This window comes from Carassius carassius, chromosome 18, assembly GCF_963082965.1.
Source record: "Carassius carassius chromosome 18, fCarCar2.1, whole genome shotgun sequence".
NCBI lineage: Eukaryota > Metazoa > Chordata > Actinopteri > Cypriniformes > Cyprinidae > Carassius > Carassius carassius.
In genome coordinates this window covers 19,151,437-19,169,856 of record NC_081772.1, presented here as the reverse complement: position 1 = coordinate 19,169,856, position 18,420 = coordinate 19,151,437, and the positions used below count along the sequence as shown (strand labels likewise).

Below are 18,420 nucleotides of genomic sequence, written 5' to 3'. Positions count from 1 at the left end.
AGTCGCCTCATTTCTCTATGAACACATCTCACTGAGGCAATAGTGTGACGGTGTTTCTTTCTTGTGATTGGCTCATCTGATTTGACACGCTACTGGCCAATCATCGCAAGTTGGTGGCGGTGCTTAGACCACCTGGCAAGTTCCTAAACTGCGTCAAAGTGACCGAAAGTGACTGTGTTCAAAATATAGATGACAAATAGTGCGCAAAGGAATACGAGAAAGGTTTTATGTGTGGTTTTATGTTCGTCCACTGTAAATACAAATAAAAGTATTTGTTAAATCAAAAGCCAGCAACAAGCTCCATGCGTTTTTAATTCGTGATTAAAAAAGCTGCCGGAATGGATCCGTTGTTATATTTGTGTGCGTTAGTGGTTTTGTTTTTGGCATGGATTAAAGTGAAGGGCTTGGAGTACGTGATAATACACCAGAGATGGATCTTCGTTTGCCTCTTTCTGCTCCCCTTGTCAGTCATCTTTGATGTGTACTATTACCTGCGCGCGTGGATCATCTTCAGGATGTGCTCAGCGCCCAAGCAGCACGACCAGCGAGTCAAAGACATCCAGAGACAGGTAACTTTCATATGTTACCCATTATACTTTCGGTTATAATTTAATATTCCATATACTTCAGTATTGCACTGATGATAATACATTATTCATACAAATGAGAAATGCATGTATTATTAATGAATATCCATGAAAAATAACATGAAATGTGCAAACGGCTTGATCTATAAAGGTAGGCAGTGCCTCTTCAAAGAAAGTCTGATCAAAAATAATTGCTGGTACAATAAAAAGTAGCGGGCCGGGCAGTCTCTCTGCAAGTTGTGGCGAAAAGTTACTGACACGCCCCCTAGCTACTATTCAACACAACATGACAGGTGCACCAATGTAATTTTCAGTAATTTTATTTATGTATTTATTTTGCTGAATCAGTGTAAACAATAATGAACATTTGAGCTGGATGAGACTTCGATGCAATCTGGTTTTAATTAAATTTTTCAGGTGCGAGAATGGAAAAAAGAGGGAGGGAAGACACATATGTGCACAGGTCGTCCAGGATGGCTGACTGTATCTCTCAGGGTGGGAAAATACAAGAAGACTAACAAGAACATCATGATTAACATGATGGACATTCTGGAGGTGGACACAAAACGGCAAGTGGCTGATGCCAGATATTACTTTTTGATAGTAAAATTGTCTAAATCTCAACTCCTCATTTGAAGTCAAAGCAATAGCTCACCTAAAAATGAACATTTGCTGAAAATTTACTCACACTCAGGCCATCCAATATGTAGATGGGTTTGTCTTTATAAGAACAGATTTGGAGAAATGTAGCATTACATCACTTGCTCACCAGTGGATCCTCTGCAATGAATGGGTGCCGTCAGAATGAAAGTCCAAACAGCTGATAAAAGCATCACTATAATCCATACAACTCCCAACAAACAATTAATGTCTTGTGAAGCGAAAAAACTGCATGTTTGTAATAAACAAATTCATCATTAAGTCCTTTTAACATCAAACCATTTCAAATCCATAATAACAATTCTCTGTTGTCCTTAAAATACACTGATTTATTTGTTTAGAACAGTTTTGGACTGTTTTCATTTGTAAACGGTAAACGGTGCTTGATCTGTGCAGGTTTCTTTCCTGGTTATGATGAAATTACTTTTATGAAGCAATATTAAGGATAAACAAAGGTTTAGAAATGGTTTGAAGTTAAAAACGTCTTAATGATGAATGAGTTTTGTACAAATACACAGTTTTATGCTTACGCTTGATGGGCTGGAGTCGTCTAAATTACTTGTGGATTATTGTGTTGTTTTTATCAGCTGTTTAGACTCTCATTCTGACGGCACCCATTCACTGCAGAGGATCCATTGGTGAGCAAGTGATGGAATGCTCAATTTCTTGGATGGCCTGAGAAGGTGAGTAAATTTCATTTTTGGGGGAACTATAAAGACAGGGCTTTTCATATGTGATTATTAGCATTAATAAAATGTAAAGTGAGGAAATGTACTATTATTATATAAACAACAAATCAACCATTTTCCAGGTGGTGCGTGTGGAACCCTTAGCTAACATGGGTCAGGTGACCGCTCTGCTCAACTCTATTGGCTGGACACTGCCTGTGGTGCCTGAACTCGATGACCTCACAGTTGGTAGGTTTTATGAGAGAAACAAATAAACAAATGTTTAATTATTCCTGCATCATTCACTGGAAGCTTTTTTTGTTTTTATTTTTAATCCAAAATGACTTTGCCTTTGAGGATGTGGCTCTGTAGTACATTTTCTGTAAAATAGTGTATCTGAGTATTTACATTATTATTTCAATTATTGTAAATTTTCTGGAAAAAGTATGTGAACCTTTATTTTTGCATAAATTCAATAACACAGACACACAAAGGGTTCATGTATTTTTTTTCCCTGCTGCTGTGTGTTAAGACTAGTTATGCTTGTTTGTTACCAAGTCTCAGATTACAGCAAACTCTTATATATGTGACATCTAGATGCATTTGAACATTTTCTATTCGGCACACAATAACACTTCTCTCATTTAGATGAAGACTGTAAAACATCTTGGCGCTGTATAATCTCTCCCTTTCTTTCCACATGTTCCACAAGGGATTTGTTTAATGTCTCTGAGCACTTGCAGATATTTGCTTTCTTTAAATGGAGCATAACGTTCTCTCCTGATCAATATTAAATGCCGTGTGTGGTGCATCAGAGCCTGCTTATAATTAGGTTACAGATAAGCATAGTCCCTGTTTCAATGAGGCAGATTAGATTAGGGCGGATACGGGTCCTATTGCTGAAAGTGTTTATAGATCCCAGAAAAAAAGCACTCATTGGCGGAGAAATGTTTTATCACGGACTCTCCTTCAAATTCATTTGTAATTCTGTAGAGACACAGTATTGAGTGATAAGACATGGGAAAGGTGTGTTGTGCTTGTAAAGTGTTGAATGATATGAGGTATTTCTGGCCACATGTATTGATTCCTATATCTTCGATACTGTAAGCACTGTATACATTTTTTTTATACAGTACCATTTCTAAAAGCAGTTTAGAGTCCTGTATCTATAATCAAAGGTTAGTTATTTTAATATTTTGGTTCTTTTGATTCTTCTTTTTTATCTCTCTGTTGGCACTTTTCAGGAATAGTGTTGACTTTGGTGTTCTATTACACTCTCTTTTCTTTTTTTTAAAGCTTGAGAAGCAGGGAGAACTATTAAATATTTTAAATAATTTAATGCAATTGTAAAATAAATTGGTATTACTTAAAGCAGATCCCAACTGAAAGTAACACAATATAAAACAAAGAAATCTTCACATAGTAATTAATGCAACAAATTGATTTTGTTACAAATAGGTGTCTGGGCCACACTTACATGACGTGATATTATATAATGAAAAAAATTAAATGACATTTTAAGTGCACTATAGGATATTTAACGTGTCATAAATGTCAAAATTTGTAAAAAAAAAAAAAATTAAATAAAAAAGTTTATATAGTGCACTTCGAATCTTGTTCCAGTCTTCGTTTTTGCATTTATCACTTGTTACTGTACATTTTGGTCACTTAGCCAGTTTTGAGGTTTATTTCATATTTATTGATAGAAACATAAATCACTGAAATATTATACAAATGTAAATTTTATCCATAGTTCTTTTTTGTGAGCCAAGATGAACAGAAAGAATATATAGTTCAGGTTCAATATACTGTACAGTTTAATTCAAAAGCTCAATAAGATGTTATTTTATTATTATCATATATATTTTTATTAACACTGCAACAATAGAGACTTTACATTGTTACAAAAATTATACATAAAAAATAAATGCTGTTCTGTAAAACTTTCTGTGGCACAGCTGTTTTCAGCATTGATAATAATTAATGTTTCCTGAGCAGCAAATCAGTATATTAGAATGATTTCTGAAGTATCTGAAGACTGAAATTCAACTTTGCCATCCCAGAAAAAAAAATCCCATTTCAAATGTATTAAAATAGAAAACAGTTCATCTTGAAATAATATTTCACAATATTAGTTTTTACTGTATTGTTTTTTCCAAATTAATGCAGCCTTGAGTCTTCTCTCAAAAACATAAAACAAAAACATTTGTACAGACCTTTGAACAGTGTAATATTAAATATTTATGTATATTATTAATGCATTTTTAGCCATTCATTGTTATAGAGGTCTTCCCCATCAAGAAGCGCTCTCTCATGGTTGTCTCATGTTGTGTTCAGGTGGGCTGGTAATGGGAACAGGCATTGAGTCTTCATCTCATATCTATGGCTTGTTTCAGCACATTTGTGTGGCTTTTGAGCTGGTGTTGGCTGATGGTAGTCTGGTCCGCTGCACTGAGGTGAGTCCAGTGTTACAGGTGATATAAAACACACACACACACACATGCCGTTCCCTGGTCCTGCGGTACTCTGGGGTTCCTGGTTGCGGCAGAGATCCGGATAATCCCAACTCGAAAATGGGTGAAGCTTTGCTACGAGCCTGTGCGTGGGCTGGATGCTATCTGCAAGAAGTTCGCTGAGGAATCAGCCAATAAGGAGAACCGGTTTGTGGAAGGACTGCAGTACTCTCGGGACGAGGCTGTGATTATGACAGGCACCATGACAGATCATGCAGAGTCTGACAAGGTGATAATTAATGTTCTGTAATGCAAATCTGATTGCTTCTACTTAGTACTTTTTTCTATTGCCCACTTGCTAGTTCTCTAAATAATGGCATCGGCCATTAAAGACTCCAGATTACTCAATGGACCTGGTGCATGTTCATTTACAATTAAATGCCATTGTATTATCACACCGTTTCATATTCTTTTTGTCTTTTAGACTAACTGTATAGGCTACTATTATAAGCCATGGTTTTTTCGGCATGTGGAGGGTTTCCTGAAGCAGAACCCAGTTGCAGTGAAGTACATTCCTCTCCAGCACTATTACCACAGACACACCCGCAGCATCTTCTGGGAATTACAAGTATTGCTCTGGAAAACTGCACTCATCAACAAAATTACCAAATGATCTTCTTCTTCTTCTTCTTCTTCTTCTTCTTCTTCTTTTTTAAGAAATACCAACAACATAAACAGAAATGGGTTATTAATTTATTTAAACTCTGACAAACACAAACTTTTTTTATAGCTAAATATATTAGTAGTGCCCACATAAATTGCCATCACTTTTCTTAGCCACTTTGCCGCAAATCTTTTGCCATCTGCTGTCACAGTGATTTTTAGTGGCTGGGTGAAGTCAAGTTCACACAGTTGTTATAACAGGATTGATTGCAGGTTTAGAGAAGCACATTAAATTTATTCACAACAGTTCTCCATTTTTAACAGCATGCGCTACCGTTTAAAAGTTTGAGGTTATGCAATTTCTTTTAATGTTTTTTTGAAAGTTTCTAGGCTGCATTTACTACTACTTTATGTTTTATATGTAATGTATTCCTGTGATGGCAAAGCTGATAATTTTTTTTTTTTTTCAGGATTATTCGGTCAGTAGAAAAGAATAAAGTTCAAAAGAGAATTATTTATTAGAAACAGAAATCCTTTGTAACGTTAAAAATGGCTTTTACTGTCACTTTGGATAAATTTAACACTCTTTTAAAAGGCAATGTATCTGATTGTTTTATCATTTAAAACCTAACAAACTTTTTTCAACGTTTTGCTTGAAAATATTTACTTTATTTCTTTCAGATAAATCCCACTTGGTTTGATATTGTTTTATATAATGCAATGACATTTATTCATTCTTAAGTAAAGCATAAATATCAAAATACTTTCAAGGACCGCTCTATATTTACCTGTACAGACAGTATATTATATATTTTTTTGCATCCATTATTCTAAATTGATTAGAATTGTAAACATTTCTTTTTATTATTGCCTTATTCATTTTATTATTCAGGTCTCAACGAGTATCCCATAATACCAACATTTTTATTATTTTAGTGTGAGGAGTGTAGTATATGCAAGTATGATCTGGCAGACTTTCTCCATAGTTACACTAAGATAATATTTGCTGTACGATTGGTGCTGTATTATGAATGGCTCTCTAGGGATTGTTACTAATATTACTAATATCTTATTGAGAAAGCCTGTTGTAAATTTTACCTTTCGATTTGGCTTTTGGTTTGTGGTGTACCCTTAAAGTTAATCAAGAGTTTGAGACACAGTCAGACATGCACTTCCTCCTATGATTCCATTAGCTGTAGTATTTTTCAGATGTCCCATAATGCAAAGTCTTCTCATCCATCTTGAAGCCATCTCTCTCTCTCTCTCTCCCTCTCTCTCTATTCTAATCCTTCTTTTTGACTCTCAAACACACTCACACAGTTTTGATGCATTAATATATCCACTAAAGCTGTCCATTAGCTACAGGAAGTGAGTGTTGTCTGTTGATTGGCAGCACTAATCTAACATTACTCAATAAATTATCCAGCCAAAGCTGAAATGGACAATTTCTTGAGTGTCTTGACTCTCAGACATGACTTTTCTGATTGTGATGAAAAGTGTACGTATAATTACATATACATTTACTAACAGTGCTTTCTGTAATAACTGAACATATTAATTGGTCATTTCTTGTCTGTTGTCTTATTCTGTATCTTGTGGTCCTTCACTATTTCATCTGTTATGGATATAAGCACATTTCCATCCACCATTCCTTGTTGTGTGTTTCTCAGGACATCATTCCGTTTGGGAATAACCCGTTGTTCAGGTGTGTGTTTGGCTGGATGGTTCCTCCTAAGATCTCCCTTCTGAAGCTCACTCAGGGAGAGACCATCCGCAAACTGTACGAGCAGCACCACGTGGTGCAGGACATGCTGGTCCCCATGAAACACATCAAGACCTCCATCCTACGCTTCCATGAGGACTTACATGTGAGACATTCAAACACGCACACAAACATACACACATTAGATGAGAACTGATCGCTTATATTACACGTTTATCCTGTTTTATGTATATTATGTATATATTTTGTTTATTTCAAGAATAAATAATAGATTTATTTTTTATTAATACTTTTGAAACTGTTATTTCAAAACATACTAAAGCTTCAGTAAGGAAATGTATATTAATTTCAAGTGAAAGCAGGCTTCAAAGTATCCTTTACTGTAGAAGAAAATGTGTTCCAGTAATGTTCACAGACCTTACACAGATCCAACTCAAAAACTGAAAGCTGCTTTTCTAAAAACCCATTAGAAACTCTTAAAGGAAAGCATGACTTAAAAAGCGAATTCTTTTCCAGGCTTTAAGACTTTATAGCCAAATCAGAACAATGTGCAAGATCTAAAAAGTGGCAATATTATATATATATATGTAATATATAAGAAAGTATTCAATTTATTTAGGATGCATTAAAGTGATCAAAAGTGACAGCAAACACATTAATAATGTTTCAAAATATTTCTATTTTAAATAAAAGGGTTTTTTTATTATTTATCAAAGAATCCCCTAAAAATGTATCATGATTCCCGCAAAAAAATATTTAGTAGCACAATTTTTCTCAAGATTTATATAATTAAGAAATGTTTCTTGAGCAGCAGACCTGCAGAACACTTTAAAAACGTACCAGGCCTAAGTTTGAAATGATAGTATATGATAAAAAGCTTGAAATTGATTGGATGTGCTACAGTTAGTGCATAGATTTGTTGATGGTTATGTGTGTGTTGTAGGTTTATCCTCTGTGGCTTTGTCCCTTCATGCTCCCAAACCAGCCAGGAATGGTGCATCCTAAAGGAGATGAAGATGAACTGTATGTTGATATCGGAGCGTACGGAGAGCCCCAAGTCAAACACTTTGAGGCCAGATCATCCACACGGCAGCTAGAGAATTTTGTCAGAGATGTTCATGGGTCTGTTATCACTTTTCGCCTTTCCATTGTTATTAGGCCGAAGTTCAACAACCAGTTTGTAGAATTCGGAAAACTATTGTCTGTGAAAAAGGTCTTTGAAATGTAATTGTTGAAGTAGGGTATTGTATAACACAAGTCCTTCCTTCCATTTCTAGATTCCAGATGCTGTATGCTGATGTATACATGGAACGACAGGAATTCTGGGAGATGTGCGATGGGACATTGTATCATAAACTGAGAAAGCAACTCAGCTGTGAAGATGCATTTCCTGAAGTCTATGACAAAATCTGCAAGTCCGCAAGACACTGAATCCAAACCTGAAATTTGTGACCAGTAGAACAGCTGTAAAAACTGTACAACCCTTTTGTTAAAGTAAATTAGCATATTGGGGCAGATGCACTTAAAGGAAAAATACTTTTATTTTACGAAGGAGCACCAGCTAAATTTTCAACCCCCTTGTCATACGTCTAAAAAAAAGTAATTATTCCTAAACTTTAACACGTGATTAGATTCATATATACCATATATACTGCTTAACAGACAGTTTATGTGCATTCAGATGTGAATAAATAAATCCTATAAATGACACTATTTCAAAGTATACTGACCAATGATCTGTTAAGCATTATATATATATATTTAAAAAAAAAAGTTTTAATAAGAGTTACCAATTATTATTTTAGAAAATATATATTTAAGAAGATATTCTCTATTTTCCTACATTGTGAATGTTGTCTACCTCGGCACTTAATGTCTTAATATCTAACAAAGTGACTGATTTTGGAGGTGTATGCAAAGGGATATTTTATCTACTAAAATCATTAGAGTACTTCTTTATATAAGCCTGGCACAAATTGTAAATGTACTTACTATTTGTTTTTGACCCATAACACACCACTTTTTATTATAAAGCACATACTGTATATTTGTTCTAATTATGGATTTACTTTTGTCACTAGTACATTTATTGTTTATTACATATAGATTAGGCTATTTTAAGTCTAGAAACAAAACAATAACAGTATTCATATTGTGGCCTTCTGAACTTGTTTTTGCCTTTTTATACTGTGTTCATTCACAATATATTTCTGTATTTGTATTTTGGATGTTATATAATTAGCAGTCTCTAGATCCCCGTTCAAATCAATAATTTAATTCGTCTACAGACTGCTGTGCTGTCAATAACAGTGAATTTGGCTTTGATCATAATAACAATCTTCAACGAATCTCTAATAATGGAGCTTTTGGAGAGATTTCCTGCTTTTTATGGTGGTGCTTAATGTGTTATGCTTGAGAAACATATGCTGTAGAAAACAATCATCCATCTGCTCCAGTTGAACATTAACGCCTCCCAGTCTCTCACTTTAATGTGATGCCTGCCACATTGTGATAATACTGTACCTTTCTCAGCAGTCATTTACCCGTCATATAAATTGACATCCTTGCTTCAAGAGAACATTTTTATCTTCTTGGTTTTCTAATTTTGGAAAACATAATCAATATCTATACCAATATCTATATCTATACCAATATCTATAAATATCAATAAGTATACAAATCTAAAAAACCAATGCCTACTATCAATGATCAAAATGTACATAAATGATTGAAAACGCTTAAGAATTATTTCTTACATGCAGAATATATATATATATATATATATATATATATATATATATATATATATATATGCTGTAAGTTGGGTTAAATAGCTTTTGTAAACATTACTTTACAGAATTTTGAGACTCAATAGACCTCTGGCCATGTCTCCCGTTTAGTGACTGAATAATATCTTCATTTATGCCTATGAAATTGTCAGGTTTCTTCTACATAATATCTAGTTATTTTATAGGAACATGAACCAACTTTAGTTTTCTAAATGAGAAAACAACAACAACAACTAAAGCTATTAAATAGATACATAGCATCCCAAAAAGTACTTCAACTTTTAAGCTGCAAATTAAATATGTAAATGTGATGCAAATTAAAGGTGTAATGGCATGTTCGTTGCCCTTCCAGAGGCATTTATTTTATAGAAATATAATTTTTACTTTATAAAAATATATCTCAAGCAAATTATTTCACAAAATGAAATTTGTTCCTCTTGGTCACTGTGCTGTAGGTTTTTTTTTCAGTTTGAAGGGCTAGAGATATGTGTTTTGTGCTGAATGTGTTCAGGTACTGCTGATATCAGGAAAATACTGTATGTCTGAATGCAGAGATGGTCATTTTCCCTTTAACGTCATACAAATCTATGATTATAGAATAATAAATATAATTATTACTAAAGCTAAATTTGTTGGAATTCAGTTATTGCAGCATCTGCATCACAAGCTTTGGTATTTCTTTTCTACACACATTTACAAACCCACTCACAGATGTCTGCATGAAGTTCCAAGTATTTTTAGGAATCACTGATTTTGTTCTCCTTTAGTTGCACAGAGTAATCGCTGTAATCTTATGCCGTGAACAAGTGTTCATCAAAGCAGTGAGACAACAGTGAAGAAAGTACCCAAGAGTAGCCTGTCTTTTGCTTGTTCACACCTATTAAATACAAACCAATGACATGTTGAGCACTAATTAATCCTCCAGTTTGAACATGTCATATAAAGCCACAGTGAGAGTGAATGCTGTGATTATTTACAATCAGAACATCTATAATTAAGCATTTTTATCAGTTAACTGGTCCATGTTGTGGCAAGCCATTCTGACACATCATATTTGTACAAAAATGCATTTAAATATTTGTCAAAAAATAATCAAGTGGTTTACTTAGTATATAACTACTACTACTACTATTATAATTATTAATGATAATAATAAAATAATATACTTAGAAAGCCAAACCATATGTTGAAAGGTTTATTTTTTATTTTATTTTTAAAGAAGTGTCTTAAGCTCATCGTGGCTGCATTTATTTGTTCAGAAATACAGTAAAAAAAGTGATGATATTACACACACACACACACACAAGGTATATTATTATGTAATTATCATTAGTAATTATTTAAGTAGTAGTAGTAGTAAACAAGTAAAACACTTGAATATTTTTTGACAAGTATTTGGGACACAGGTTAAAAGTCTTTTTCTTGGTTAATTTATGGGATTATATTATATTAAATATCATTCCACGAAACCGGTACGATTTGGACTTACACATTTTTAGATTTTTTTTACCACAATGTATTACTTTTCAGAACACCCCACAACATTAATGACAGATTTAATTTCCAGATAAACATATTTTCCCACCTCAGGCATCAAATCCCTATTATTATTCGTCATTATTTTAAGATATGGGCACTATAAGTCTTCAACCCAGTTACGGACACCATGAGAGCTCTCTTAATATGTTTATAAAATGTATTTATAATGAAATCAACATATTCCTATTAATCAGATGTCCCTCACACTAATTCACTTTTGCTATACTAAAGCCTGAAATTTAATTTTTTGTGACAGCAACCTCATAATTTTGATCAAAAAAGTGACTCAACTTCATAATTTGAACTAAAATCAGTATTCTTATGATTGCTTTGAACATTTCAGACTGTTCAGCAAACATTAAATTGCTTTTTCATGAACTTTATTCATAATGTAAGTGTAAAATGATGAGACTAGGGTAATGGGGTTAAAGAGACAAATACATCTTAACATATAAACAGTTGTTTTTTACTCAAATTCACTGTAAGATTTTCTATAAACACTGTATTTCATTATGTAACCTAGAAAAACAACAGATATACATCGCTAATGAAAAGAGTTTTATTAACCTGACTGCAGGAAAAACAACAATAACATAGTTAGAGCATTATAAACCCACAGCACTTTACTTTTTACACATTTTGTTGTTACAGCATTATTCCAAAATTTATTAAAATCATAATTTTCCTCAAAATTCTAAAAACAATACCCCATAATGACGATGTAAAAGAACTTTGTTTGAAATCTTTGTAAATGAAAACGAAAAAAAAAAAAAATTAAATCACATGTACATAAGTATTCACAGCCTTTGCTCAATACTTTGTTGGAGCACCTTTGGCATGCACCAATTACAGCCTCAAGTCTTTTTGAGTATGATGCTACAAGCTTGGCACACCTATTTTGGGCAGTTTCTCCCATTCTTCTTTGCAGGACCTCACAAGCTCCATCATGTTGGGTGGGGAGTGTCGGTGCACACTGCACAGCCATTTTTAGATCTGTCCAGAGATGTTAGATAGGGTTCAAGTCTGGGCTCTTGGCTGGGCCACTCAAGGACATTCACAGAGTTGTCCCATAGCCACTCCTTTATTATCTTGGCTGTGTGCTTCGGGTCGTTTTCCTGTTGGAAGGTGAACCTTCTGCCCAGTCTAAGGTTCCGAGTGCTCTGGACTGGGTTTTCATTAAGGCTATCTCTATATTTTGGCTGTGTTAAGCTTTCCTTCTACTCTGAGGAGTCCCTCAGTCCCTGCCACTGAAAAACAGCCCCACAGCATGAGGAGATACCAGCAAACTTGACTGCTGGGATGCTACTCTACAGGTGATGAGCAGTGCCTGGATTCCTCCAAACATAATATTTGGAATTGAGGTTCATCAGATAATCTTGTTTCTCCCAATCTGAGGGTTCTTTAAGTGCTTTCTTGCAAATTGTGTTTTCATGTATCTTCACTGAGGAGAGGATTGAACATGACAAACACTTTCATAGAAGGCCATGAGGAACATGACAAAATAGATGGTCAAAAAAAAGAAAAAAAAAGAAAAATTCTAATATAAATTAAAATGTGTCATGTTTTTAATCCTTATTAACCACTTTCAACTGTTATTTTGATTTTTTGGAGAATTAGGCATATGCAATATTGGACCCACCGGTGGGTCCCCAGAGTTGATGTGGTTAAAGGAGGACCTCTTTGTATTTCAAATAATACAAAAAGCTTTTAAAAATAGATTTTGGTGACCCAATAGAAACACTTTCACACCCAGACCGTTCCGTCTGTATTTAATGGGTGTGAATAAATATTTACACAGGTTCGGTTAAGGTGTGGGTTTGATTATACGCCTTGTTTTTCTAACTATTTGTATATAAAACAATACATGTCTTTTGTTCCCCATTTGGAAAATTAAACGTGTGCGTGTGTGTGTGTGTGCGTGTTTATAAATGTACAACAAACACGTTTTCTTTAATCAATAATTACCGTAATCAAGAAAACCTGTCTACAAAACCACGCCCAACAACAGCGACAACGGCCATAAACCACGCCCACAAGCCGCCAAACCTGCTTTGATCGCAGAGTACGCATAAACCCCGCCCACCGGTCCGACTGCCAGTCCGAGAGCGACTGCTCCTTTATCGTACATTTATGGTGCTGCTACTGGCCGTGACGCGCAACTGGCCACCGAAGATTTAAACAGTCACAGGTGTCCGGTAAGTAGAACGGCATCATGGTGACAGCATGTAGCAGTAATATGATATACAGTCCTTCATAATCCAGGTGTAGCTTTCACATGACGCAACAGAAATGAGGTGCTACGTGTACTTGTCTGTCTTGCGCTTTGGTGCCATGTCAAACAGTAAAGGACTTTCCTCTGTTGGAGAGTGTCGCTGTGCTTAATCATTAGCTTTGGACGTTTGGACACCATGGCTGTGTCTCAACATCTAGACTAGGCAGACAGCTTTATTAGCGGCATTATAGGCGCGTACTTCCTTAAAGTGTCCTGAGATGCAGTATATGTAGGCAGCGAAGTAGGTTTTGAGACACAGTCCACATTCTGGACATAGTGAATCGGCCTGTTATCTCCCTTCACAGTAAGTGCACGACTCCTGCATTCACGCTTACCATTCTTAAAGCGACAGTTTGCCCCCAAAATGAACAATTGTTATATATTCACCTTTATGTCCTGTATGACTTTATTTCTTCTGTGGAACACAAAAATACTAGATTAGATTGACCGCCTCCGTCCTCTTTCACTTTATAGGCATATAATTCCTTACATTGGAAGTGAATGGTGACTGGAGTCAGGGTTGCCAAGTACCCTTTTTCCCGCAAGTTAAACTTTTTACACATTGCATACATTATAATTAATTTAAATGTTCGTATTGAGATATTTAATCCATTTTATATTCTACCAATGATAAAACTGTGCCTGACCACGAGGCAGACTAAGGAGATCTTGTTGTGAGGAGGGTGAATTGGTAGTCTTTGAGCTCTTGTGAGCTCTTTTTTTTAATAGTCTGTTTTTATGATTACTACTAGCCTATATATATAGTGATTTTGTATATATACTGATGTGTGTAATGTGTAACAGTGACTGTAAAATATATATTTTAGATATAGAAGCTGCATATTTTGGGTTTTGTTGTTTGGGCTGGTTTTGGGGGGGCTGAACAATACCTAAAAAGGTTTTAGCTTTCAAGTGCATTTTCCATTTGTCTTGTTGCTTTGCTAGCACCACACTTTGCAGTCATAGTGCCTGAGATGATTTATATTAGGTGGCAGATCTTATTTAAGAAGGTTTGTTCCACTATGGTATGCTCTGTTAGTAATGTGGGTGAAAGGTGATCACCTCCAGCTCTTTTGTTTATAATGCAGGGTGTGTTTTTGTAGAGTGCATCACATCAAGTACATGTCTTAAGACTTGTGTAACATATTAAAACTGTTAAGACCTCCCGTGAGTCTCACATAAACCTTGTGTGATGCAAGAACAATAAGGCAGATGGTATTTTTGTGTCACACCTTTAAACAGCATAGTGACAGTGATTGAGGCTGGTGAAAGACGATCACGCGTGCGCCTGTCACAATGTCTACAGACAGAGAGCCTCCCGTCACTGCCAAACTCCTTCACCTCGTGTTTCTCTCCACCTTCTGGGGAATGCAGATATGGGTCACCTTCATATCAGGTAGGTGTGATCACTGTTTTTCATTGCATTTCATTGATGGCAGATCATTAATAGAATGATTCTAGTGTAGGCTACTTTTAAGAAAGTTGTGTAAAAAAAAAAAAATTATAATATGTAATATTAATAAAAGGCCACTTAAAGAGAGTACACTTTTACTTTAAGTATAATATAAAATAATTTTACTTTATCTTTTGTCATGCTTTAAAAAAAATACAATGTGTTGACTAACATACTAAATCATCAGTACCTCATTATAATTTTAGCTATATTACATTTATCGTTCACATTTACATTTAAATAAGTGTGTGTGTGTGTGTGTGTGTGTGTGTGTGTGTGTATATATATACGTGTGTGTGTGTGTGTGTACTAAATTGCTGCTTCTTCAATTCAAATGAGTAATTACAAATATATTTAAATGTATTACACATTTAAATAGAAATATTTCAGTTGACCATAAATGCTTGTTTGTTTATTCAGTAGAACAATTTATAAATGTATATCAAAGACAGTAGAAGTAATTACAATTAAAGATGTACTTAAGTTGGTCAACAGTTGCATTTTAAAATACATTTTAATTATAATATATTTTTATGTAGTTGTAAATTGCGGATAAGTGTCTGAAAACCTTAAATTCAGTTTGCACTTAGGTACATTCTTTCAAGGTATATTTTTCCATAAGTACTATTTTAAAAAGTATGCTGGAGTGTACTTCTTTTCGAACAAGGATAGTTTTATACATGAAACTAGTATTCTGTTATAAACAAGGTTTTGATGTTAGGTTAACTTAATTAAATGTTTTTTTTTTTTCAGGCTTTGTAATGGACAGCCATCTGAACCGACACACGTTTGGCTTCATCCAGAGCCGGCTCTTTCCGTTTTACCTGCATATCGGCTCAGCCTGCGCTTTCTTCAACCTCACCATCTTTGCCATGTACCATCCTAGCAACATGCTGGATGACAAAGAGGCCTTCCAGGTATTCAGAACATAACGTTCCCAGATATTGTGAAAAGATGTTATTTGAATAGTTCACCCAAAAATTATGAACATCATGTCATTCCAAACCTGTTGAATTTCTATTCTTCTGAGGAACAAAAAAAGAGATATTTTGAAAAATTAGCTTGTCGTTCTTTTCCATCCGATTGCAATAAATAGAGACTGGAACATTTAAGTTTTAAAAAGAACACAAGAAGATCCAAATGTTTATTATTAACAGACAATTCCTTTAGCTTTACCTGAGCTAAAAACCAGTGTGACTGAATCTTTGGATTGAATTTGAGAACTGGATCAGTCTGAATTATTAAAGGGTACATAACACACACAGTTTCACCCAATCTCATGTTAATCTTGAGTACCTATAGAGTAGTACTGAATCCTTCATATTTCCAAAAAGTCTTTAGTGTTAGAAAGATACTGCTTTACGATTCTCTCCGCAAAAAGCCGAGCTCCTGGAGGCGTGCTGTGGGCGGAGTTAAAGAGTGATGAGCACTTGAGCGCCTAATGCCAAAAAAACACAGACATTTGCTGCCGTTTCACTTACCTTACCACCTACCTGAATCATGACTGGGATCTTTTATAGCTGGGACCGCTCCATCTTTCAGTATCAAAAGATGTGCAAATCCAGCATCGAACTTGACCTTGTTTATAAAACGTTGAACAAAAGCTGTTGAACAAAAGCTGTTGAAGCTGAACAAAGTTATCATTCCCTGACAACCAAAAACACTCTTTTTGGAGACATTCTTCCTGGGCGAGTACCGTGGAGTAGTGCTGCCAGATGAAGCGCGTTGATGGCCGCGATCTGCTCTCACTCCGGTCGATGTGCACGCGGGCGTGCTCTTCCGGGAGAAATGCCCATATAAGGAGTTCCACCCGCGTCTACTACGTCATGAGGGGCCACGATCGAAAAAAAAAAAAAAAAACTGTATGAACCTGAAAGTATGATTTCTGCCACAGAAATACTCCCATCATACATCCAAATAGTTTTTTGAAACGTTGTCCATGCGTAGCATGAGAATCCAACTCTTTTAACAGTGTAAACAACTCTGAATGCATGAAACAGCATTATACCCCCCACCCCCAACTATTAGATGAACTGTTTCTCACACAATGCCATTATGTTCACAGTGAGTAACAGACTCTCTCTTGATTCCACCAGCTTTCTGTTTTTTTTTCCCCCCAGATCTTCATTTTTTTAGTCTGTGTGACTGTGGCGGCAGTAAATGCCCAGTGGTTTGGTCAGATGACCTCAGAAATCATGGCAGACATGCACCTGATTGAGCAGGCCTGTGGATTGGGTCAGGACATCGGACTCTCATCCAATCGGGAAGCATATGCCAAGCTCTGCGAGACAGACCCCAAGTATAAAAAGCTGAGTGGTCGGCTGTGGCTGTATCACCTGCTCTCCTCCCTGTGTAACCTCTGCTGTATCATATGTAATGGATACAGCCTTTATTATCTGGCAGAAAACCTCACCACACTCTGATGACCTTCCTGCAATGCAATGCAAACGTCTGTGTGGCTCCGGCAGCGATCACCTGCTTTTAGATACTGGATTACCTCCCGACAAATCTAATCATTATTGTTACAGATTGTCTTTTTTAATCTTTGTTGTGCTAGTTTTAGTTAAGATACATGATATATAGAGAGATTTTTAAAAAAAGTTTTTGTAAATGTTACAGATAATGGCTCTGAATATTTAAATTATAAGATTTGCATGGTTGAGGAATGAGTATAACTGAACAAAAATGGGAAGTGGAAGGGACATTTTCAAAACTTTTCTTGACGTTCTAGAAGTTATGGCACATATTTTCTATTTTCTCTCTGAAGGCTTTCTCTGTTTCAATGGCCAGCCTCACCCTGTTCTCCTGGAATAGGTCTGAATGTAGCAATATGTTCACGCACAATCTCTCATTATAAGTACCTTTTAACAGGGATGAATATGCACATGATGCTCTCATCTGGCTGTAGATTTAGAGTTCTGCTGCTGTTTGTTGAAATAGAGCTGAAATTAAATGCACCCAGCAGCAGTTGCACCACAGAATGTGTTTGTGTGTGTTATACAAGTATTTTTAATGACTCACAAACACATTCTTTTTTTATATACTGATTTACAGTGTGTTTAGTATTGATTTAGTGCACTGGATACAGCTATGGCTGTCCACTCAGAGCTAATATGTGCCTTATATTATAAATAAGAATATACAATTAAATATTTTTCATTAACTATAAATTAATATTAAATGTTTATATGTAAATTATTTACACTACTACCGTTATACTATATATATTTCATACTATATATATTCCTGTTCAAAAGTTTGTGGTCAATAAGTTTTTTTTCTTTAAGAAATTAGTGCTTTTATTTAGTAAGGACACAATCGATCAAAGTGACGTTTATAATGTAACAAAAGATTTCTGTTTGAAATAAATGCTGTTCTTTTGAACTTCCTGTTCATCAAAGAATTCGGGAAGAATTCGGTCAATTTTTAGCACCAGATCAGCATATTAGAATGATTTCTGTAGGATCATGTGACTCTGAATCCTTCAGCTTAGCCTCCATGGGAAAAAAAATTACATTTTTAAATATATTTAAAGAGAATACATTTATTTTAAATATTTATTTTTTAATTGCATTTTTAAATCAAATGAATGCAGCCTTGTTAGGCAAAAGAT

General features: G+C 35.0%; 1 protein-coding gene and 1 pseudogene across 2 annotated transcripts; both read left to right on the top strand.

Annotated features, from left to right (window-relative positions):
• The first annotated feature begins 327 nt into the window (after positions 1 to 327).
• LOC132091727 (delta(24)-sterol reductase-like) lies at positions 328 to 8,185 on the top strand (annotated as a pseudogene).
• Positions 8,186 to 13,106: 4,921 nt separating this feature from the next.
• On the top strand, positions 13,107 to 17,369 carry si:ch211-121a2.4 (transmembrane protein 205). 2 transcript variants are annotated; one of them, XM_059498926.1, is made up of 4 exons: positions 13,107 to 13,281; positions 14,597 to 14,750; positions 15,561 to 15,724; positions 16,928 to 17,369. In XM_059498926.1, exons 2-4 carry the CDS (start codon positions 14,651 to 14,653, stop codon positions 17,228 to 17,230), a joined length of 567 nt encoding a protein of 188 aa, XP_059354909.1. In that variant the 5' UTR covers positions 13,107 to 13,281; positions 14,597 to 14,650; the 3' UTR covers positions 17,231 to 17,369. The 2 variants fall into 2 exon arrangements, with proteins under 2 accessions (XP_059354909.1, XP_059354910.1); XM_059498927.1 differs by lacking the exon at positions 13,107 to 13,281 and adding an exon at positions 13,387 to 13,658.
• Positions 17,370 to 18,420: the final 1,051 nt, after the last annotated feature.